Source organism: Trichomycterus rosablanca, chromosome 11 (genome assembly GCF_030014385.1).
Source record: "Trichomycterus rosablanca isolate fTriRos1 chromosome 11, fTriRos1.hap1, whole genome shotgun sequence".
Taxonomy (NCBI): domain Eukaryota; kingdom Metazoa; phylum Chordata; class Actinopteri; order Siluriformes; family Trichomycteridae; genus Trichomycterus; species Trichomycterus rosablanca.
Genome location: NC_085998.1, coordinates 38,696,993 through 38,705,641, shown reverse-complemented (window position 1 = coordinate 38,705,641; position 8,649 = coordinate 38,696,993). Strand labels below are relative to the sequence as shown.

Genomic DNA, 8,649 nt, shown 5'->3' with positions numbered 1-8,649 from the left:
ACACACACACACTCACACCTCTACACAAATGTACACACACACACCTCTACACAAATGTACACACACACACACACAGTGCTTAGGTTCTGAATGGAGAAATGGATATAAAAACACACACACACACACACACACACACTCACACCTCTACACAAATGTACACACACACACACACACACACACACTTGTACACAAATTTCTACTAAAATATTGCTGATTATTATAAGAACCCACCAGAGGGCAGCACACACCCTTATTATTATTATAATAATAATAATTATTATTATAATTATTATTTTATAATTATTGTTATTGTAATTATTATTATTATCATTGTAATTATTATTGTAATTATTACTATAATTATTATTATTGTAATTGTTATTATAATTATTATTATTCTTGTAATTATTATTATTATTGTAATTATTATTATTGTAATTATTATTATTATTGTTATTATTATTTTTATGGTTATTATTATTATTATTATTATGGTTATTATTATTGTTATTATTATTATTATTATTATTAAATGTAGTAGTGGTGGTGGTATAAATGGGTGCCGCAATGCAACATTCAGTGTCAGTGAAATGTTTTGTAAGTTCAGTCCAGGTCGTGTTTTTGACTTGAGTAGAGTATTCCCAGGTGACTGTGGACCTTCCCTAAAGCGTTAGGTAACCATAACTAAGCACACTATATGGATAAAAGTACTGCGACACCTCCACAAAGTACTGCGACAAAGTTGCTAACAGGTGTAATAAATTAATAATATAAAGGAAATAATATGCTTCTGACTTTGCAGCAACAGTTTAGGGAAGGTCCTTCCTGGTTCCAGCATGGCTGTGCCCCTGTGCACAAAGCAAGTTCCATAACCTGGACCTCAGCCCTTCTAAACAGTTTTGACTGAATGGGCACAAGTTCCCACAGACACACTTTACAGTCTTGTGAGCAGCCCTCTCAGAAGAGCGGTGTGTGTTCCTCTCACCTGTACACCTCCCTCACTCACTCAGGTTTATCAGCTCTATATTACTGAATGTGTGTATCTGAACCCACTGAGGCTTTGATCCAGGTTTCCTTCCGCTTTGTTCTTGGTGGGATGTTTACAAAGTTGCCATGACAACCTGTCCTGGGAATGGACATCCCCGAACTGGACGAGTACGAGTGGTGCTACACTGACCAGTAAATATCCATGACAACCAAGAACGGCTCTCTCTCTCTCTCACACACACACACACACACACACACACACACACACACACACACACACACAGTGCTGAGGTTCTGAATGGAGAAATGGATATAAAAACACACACACACACACTCACACCTCTACACAAATGTACACACACACACAAACACACACACAGTGCTGAGGTTCTGAATGGAGAAATGGATATAAAAACACACACACACACACTCACACCTCTACACAAATGTACACACACACACAAACACACACACACACACAGTGCTGAGGTTCTGAATGGAGAAATGGATATAAAAACACACACACACACACACACTTGTACACAAATTTCTACTAAAATATTGCTGATTATTATAAGAACCCACCAGAGGGCAGCACACACCCTTATTATTATTGTAATTATTATTATTATTATTATAATTATTATTGTATAATTATTGTTATTGTAATTATTATTATTATTATTGTAATTATTATTGTAATTATTATAATTATTATTATTGTAATTGTTATTATAATTATTATTATTATTCTTGTAATTATTATTATTGTAATTATTATTATTATAATAATTATTGTAATTATTATTATTATTATTGTAATTATTATTATAATTATTATTATTGTAATTGTTATAATAATTATTATTATTTTAATTATTATTATTCTTGTAATAATTATTATTGTAATTTTTATTATTATAATTATTATTGTAATTATTATTATAATTATTGTAATTATTATTATTATTATTGTAATTATTATTATTGTAATTGTTATAATAATTATTATTATTTTAATTATTATTATTCTTGTAATTATTATTATTGTAATTTTTATTATTATAATTATTATTGTAATTATTATTATTATTATAATTATTGTAATTATTATTATTATTATTGTAATTATTATTATTGTAATTGTTATAATAATAATAATTATTATTATTCTTGTAACTATTATTCTTGTAATTATTATTATTGTAATTTTTATTATTATAATTATTATTGTAATTATTATTATTATTGTTACAGAAATAATCATTATTACTGTAAATTATTATTATTGTAATTGTTATTATAACTATGATTATTATTATTATTATTATTACAAATGGTAATAACATATTATCATTATTATTGTAATTATTATTATTGTTGTTGTTATTATAAATATTTTAAATATGTTGAGAAGTATAAATAGAAGCTGTAACTTTATATTCCACAGTTGAATTGAAGCTGCTGTTCAGTAGCTGATGAGTTCGAGTCCCACGGTTGTCCGGTTGTCTCACTCGGACCGTCGCTGCACTGCAGTGTAAGAGCTGAGAGGAAGCACTGTGCAGATTGATTGCCCACAGGAAGCGGTGCCAGGGGAGCAGAGCCAATCCCTGATGCCCGTCCTTATGTCGGACATTCATTTATCTTCCAACCCCCTGTTGCACAGAGCGGAACAACCCCAACAACACACACACACACACACACACACACACACACACACACACACACACCCTCTTCCCAAAACACCCTCCTCGGTTCACCCTCAGTCCACTCTTCCATCTCCGCCACCACAGTGACCAGTCTGATTCAACCTGACCGAGTTAAACCATCGAAACATATCATACATGGACAGAAGTATTTGGACACGCAGTGACGCAGTGAGATATTCCACTAGCACACCAGTGCTGAGATTCTGAACGCACTGGTTCGAATCTCGTCTCTGCTACCGTTCGGCTGGACGCCATCTAGTGGGCACAATCAGCAGTACCCACAGCAGACTAAAATCTGCCATCAAGTCTGCTGGTTGGGAAAAGACCAAACTGAGTAGGCGTGGTCTTCATACACTGTATAAGAACCCTGGTTAGCGGACCGAGGCATCTGTACAGAAGTGGATGAGCCTCATGTGCGAATCCGCCGAGGTTGAGGGACTGCGCACGTGTCAGAATGGGCACGGAGCATGCGAATATACCCTCGGGATCCCCAGCAGCGGAAGACTAATTGGCTATGACTAAATCTGGAGAGAAAGAGAGAAAATGAAGAAATAAATAGAAAAAAAACTATGTGGACGTCTGATTGTGAGTTTGTCGGACGTCCCATTTCATTTTCTTCACGTCTTTATAGGGGCACAGTCATGCTGGAACAGACAGCGGCCTTCCCTAAACTGTTGCTGCAAAGTTGGAAGCCTATAATTGTCTTCATATATTTGATATTTCTTTATGTGACACCTGTTAGCGATTGCTGAAGCTGAAAACATGAATCGATGATACTTTTGGCTGTATTGTGTAAGTTTTTACCCCAAATCTGTTCAATCCCATTCATGTGCGTATATTAAACAATGATATACGAGTGAGCAAGAGAAAAAAAGGACGGAAATAATGAAAGAAAAGTGAACGAGCATCTCGGGGGAAATTAAAATGAAAATATAAAAAGAATAAAGCGATAAAAGAGGAGAGAGAGACAGAAAAAAGGGAACAGAGAAGCTGGCGGAGACAAATCCTGCTGTGTTAGACTGGGGCGTCCCGCTGGGCCGTTGGACTCGGTATAATGTGGGGCACAGAGAAAGAGGGGCTGATGGGAAATTAATTGGGATAAACGAGGGAGGGCAGATGGCCGTGACAGTATTTTTTAACAAAGCAGACCGGGTCGGATCAGCCATCACGCCAACGACATCGGACACGTCAACGAGCCAAACTCTGCCCACCTTCCAATTCACAAAGTGTATTTATTCATTCATCAGGATTTCAACGTCATGTTCTCACGGGGAGAACATGCAAACTCCACACAGAAAGGACCCAAACCGCTCCACCTGGGAATCGAACCCAGGACCTTCCTGCTGTGGCGTGGCAGTGCTACCCGCCGAGCCACAAGGGATCAGGCTGCGAGTTGCTGCGGTGCATTTTTTTTTTTTTATTCCCATGCTCCCCAGCCGTCCTGCTGCTCACCACTAAGAATATCCCGTCGTCCACGGAGAGGAACCGACACCGACAAAACCAGGAATAATAGAACAGCTAGGGGGACGTCAGGGTGCAAAAAAAGTACAAATAAAGAAATAAAGGCAGATGTTCTCTGTGTGACCCCGGGGACCAAACTTCAATAAAGTTCCTGCAACAACAACGACCTTGTTTCTAAACTCACTGTCCATGTTATCAGCTCCACTTACCATATAGAAGCACTTTGTAGTTCTACAATTACTGACTGTAGTCCATCTGTACGGTTCTTCAATGGTCTTATGGTATTATTTAGGTGGTGGATGAATCTCAGCACTGCAGTGACACTGACATGGTGGTGGTGTGTTAGTGTGTGTTGTGCTGGTATGAGCGGTTCACTGTCCACTCTATTAGACACTCCTACCTAGTCGATCCACCTTGTAGATGTAAAGTCAGAGACGATCGCTCATCTATTGCTGCTGTTTGAGTCGCTCATCTTCTAGACCTTCATCGGTGGTCACAGGACGCTGCCCACGGGGCGCTGTTGGCTGGATATTTTTGGTCGGTGGACGATTCTCAGTCCAGCAGTGACAGTGAGGTGTTTAAAAACTCCAGCAGCGCTGCTGTGTCTGATCCACTCATACCAGCACAACACACACTAACACACCACCACCATGTCAGTGTCACTGCAGTGCTGAGAATCATCCACCACCTAAATAATACCTGCTCTGTGGGGGTCCTGACCATTGAAGATCAGCATGAAAGGGGGTAACAAAGCGTGCAGAGAAACAGATGGACTACAGTCAGTTATTGTAGAACTACAAAGTGCTTCTATATGGTAGTCATGCTAGAACATCCAGCGACGGTGCGAGGCTTCATGTTCTGTCTCAAATACCAAAATTCTCGTCTGTGTTTTGACCCAAACTCAGTTACCCGATCGCTGACTGAATTGCCGTAGGACTGCTAGGACGCCTCATAGTGCAGATTAACCGGTAAACGTGAGGCACTTGAACGCTGCACGGATGAAAAACGTTAAATCGCTCAACACAAACATGAACGCTAGAATTTCACAGCATTACATACGGGTATGAATTAGGTAGGACATTATGTACCGTATAATGTATACACAGTTAAGTCCTGTATTTCCATTCTAGGCAGCAAGGTGGCGCTGTGGGTAGCGCTGATGCCTCACAATGATACGGGCCTGGGTTAGATTTCCCGGGTCCTTTCTGTGTGGAACCTGCATGCAGTCAGGCCCAATAAATCAGACCCACAGCGACCCTGACCAGGATTAAGCGGTAGTAAAATGGAAAATGAATCGATGAATGAATAAACACTGTTCCCGTTAACAGGGCTGCAGTCAAGACCACAAACAGCAGAGATCGAGTCTAGACTAAATCCTACAGCAGGTTTCTCAAGCGAGTGACTGTGGCGATCTGGTCCCACTGTGGTTTACAAGATGTAACGTAATTCGGCGCTTCCCAACCACGTGCTTTTTTGCACCACGGACCGGTTTCATATAAGATAGAATTTCACGGACCGGCGGGGGCGGGGGGATTTGAAATAGAATAACTATAGAATGGAAAATCTGTATGAATCCTGAGCTTTGTTCCCGGCAACGAGACGCTGCTCCCACCTAGTGGTGATTGTTGACAATAACACCCGAAGAGTGTTGGAAAAGTAATTGCTCTTGTAGCGTCTCTAATTCTTTATTCTTTCTGTGCGGCCCGGTAATAAATGACCCACGGACCACGGTGGTTGGGGACCACTGACATAAAGCCTCCACAAGGGGGCGTTCGTGCACAAGTTCGTTTCGTGTTTATGTGTTAAAATGTGCTGATTTATTTATCATTTTTCTCGGCGGCTCATTTCTTCGGCTCCTGTCTGAATCAGAACAGGAGAGACTCGGGGTAAAACACACTCTGGCGCCCGCGGGTCCGAATCGGCGGCGGGCCGGGCGCCTATACGGGCGACGATCGGCTCGGGATTCCTCATGACTGCTGCAGTTACGACCTCCGCTGGCTGATCGATGGTACTGCACGGAGACGGGGGATAACGGAGATTCCGCGCGCGATACGGATCTCTATATGCACCCGGAAAAGAAGTGGACAGCTGCAGAACACGTGTCAGACGGGGGTCTGCAGCAGTAGTAAATGGATATGACTAAATTAGGAGGAAAACTGGGGAAATAACCATTACAGTGTGCGGCTGAAGGAATGTAAACACCCAAGATTGAGCTCGCTGGACTTCACTAAACCTTGTGGAGTCCAGCGAGCTCAATCTTGGGTGTTTACATTCCTTGTAATAAATATTAATATATATATTTTTTAATTAACTGCTTTATCCTGGTCACGATTCCTTACAGGAGCACAGTCACGCTGGAATAGGAAAGGGCCTTCGCTAAACTGTTTATATATAACATAAAGTTGATATATAATAGATTCTCTTGGTGAAACATGAACTCAGAGATTAAAAAGGTGTCCGAATACTTTAGTCCACACAGTGTGCACGTCCCTGCCTGCTCCTACATGAAATCCCGATAGTTACTCTCCTATATTCAAATACAAACCCGCTCTAAGGAATAACAGATAAAAAACGAGGTACGCCGATTCTTACCAGGCGAGTTTGAAGCCTCTCATGAGTGCAGTGCAGGGCGTACGGCGGGCGCGCTGGCAGGCGGCTGCCCTTCATGGGGCTGCATGACAGCTGCGAGCGGCCGGAGAGGAAAGCTTGCGTCCCGCTGTGCCGTCCCATCCGAGAGCTGCTCCGCGATCAGGCGCTAACGCTAACAGGCGCCCCCGCTGCGTCAGATACTCCCGGTGCTTAGAACGACGCCGCGTGCTGTAAAACCCTCGTCCTGAATCCTCCGAAAACACAGAGCGTCCGGCGAGGGGCTCTTGCACGGGTCATTCTTCTCTCCTGGCGCACAGGCGCTGCATTCGGCCCCCTTGCCTGTCGCTCTCCGTCTCTGATTCTCTCTCGCAGCGTCGCTCTCTCTCCCCCGGCGCTGACTGCAGCAGCTAAAACGAGGACGCGCTACTGAGCATGCTCCGGATCTCTCTGTACAACCACCGAGTGAGGCCGTTCGGTTCGCCGAGCGTCTTTCTTCCTGCGATGGGCTTCGTCGCGTTCGGGAGGTTAAATGAAGCTACGTCAGGGTTGTGTGTGTGTGTGTGTGTGTGGGGGGGTGTGTGTGTAGGATTATAGAGTCGTGCGGTCATTCCCTTCAGTCTAATTCGATCGTCCTACACTGTCAGTAGGCAGAAGAACTAATCCGTGTCAGTCGCTTAACTGAATCCGATCATACCACTTGATCCAAAAGTATACGGACACACAGAGCCAGGCGTTCTCCATAAACCAGTTGTACTGGTTTACCAGCGGTCAGTCACAGGCCGCACACACGCTGCCCGTCGATTAAAGATGTTGACCGATCGCTATACAGAGGTCTCAGCGGTGCCACAGCGCCATCGGGAGCTCGATCAGACGGGGATTCACCTCCTTGATGCAGTAACAGCGACTCCTACTGTCCAGTCTGGCAGAAGCGTGTCCCTTCATGCAGTATATGTAAATGTAAAGCCCCTAAACTATAAACATTGTGTATGGACTTCATTAGTGAGGACAAAACTGAATGTGATCTGAACACCCTTAGGGGGCGGCACGGTGGTGCAGGGGCCAAACCAAGGGCCCTATTATTTATTATATTAGATTATATTATCTCTGAACTTGTACAGCAAAGTTAGTGCTGGGCAATAATTCGATATCGATTTACTGTATATCGCGATAGAAAATGTTTCAATAACGATGATATGATTTTTAAACAAATTCGGACGATATATATTAGGTATTATATCAGTGCTCGCAGGTGTTCCCACAGGGACGCAATTCAACAGCGCACCTCAAGCAAGTAGTTCTCCACCAAAACAGTGCAGTAATACACTCAACATAAACGTCAACCACCAACACTATTACAGAAGAAGTACTACTACTGAGTACTAATGATACTGAGTACTAATACTACTGAGTACTAATACTACTGAGTACTAATACTAGTGAGTACTAATACTACTGAGTACTAATACTAGTGAGTACTGAGTACTAATACTACTGAGTACTAATACTAGTGAGTACTAATACTAGTGAGTACTAATACTAGTGAGTACTAATACTAGTGAGTACTAATGATACTGAGTACTAATACTACTGAGTACTAATACTACTGAGTACTAATACTAGTGAGTACTAATACTAGTGAGTACTAATACTACTGAGTACTAATGATACTGAGTACTAATACTAGTGAGTACTAATACTAGTGAGTACTAATACTACTGAGTACTAATACTAGTGAGTACTAATACAAGTGAGTACTAATACTACTGAGTACTAATACTACTGAGTACTAATGATACTGAGTACTAATACTAGTGAGTACTAATACCAGTGAGTACTAATACAACTAATATTAGTTGTTGTGCGCTACGAGTAAAGGCACGAATGGACTCTGCGCGTTCCAGTG

The 8,649-nt window shown here is 41.6% G+C and overlaps 1 protein-coding gene across 1 annotated transcript in view; it reads right to left on the bottom strand.

Moving 5' to 3' along the window:
* LOC134322890 (protein Aster-B-like) overlaps positions 1 to 6,919 on the bottom strand; it is a 46,047-nt gene extending 39,128 nt beyond the window's left edge. The window contains exon 1 of the mRNA XM_063004297.1: positions 6,750 to 6,919. Coding sequence (XP_062860367.1) covers positions 6,750 to 6,772 — 23 coding nt within the window. The 5' untranslated portion in view covers positions 6,773 to 6,919. The remainder of the gene's footprint in view (positions 1 to 6,749) is intronic.
* Between the last annotated feature and the right edge of the window lie 1,730 nt (positions 6,920 to 8,649).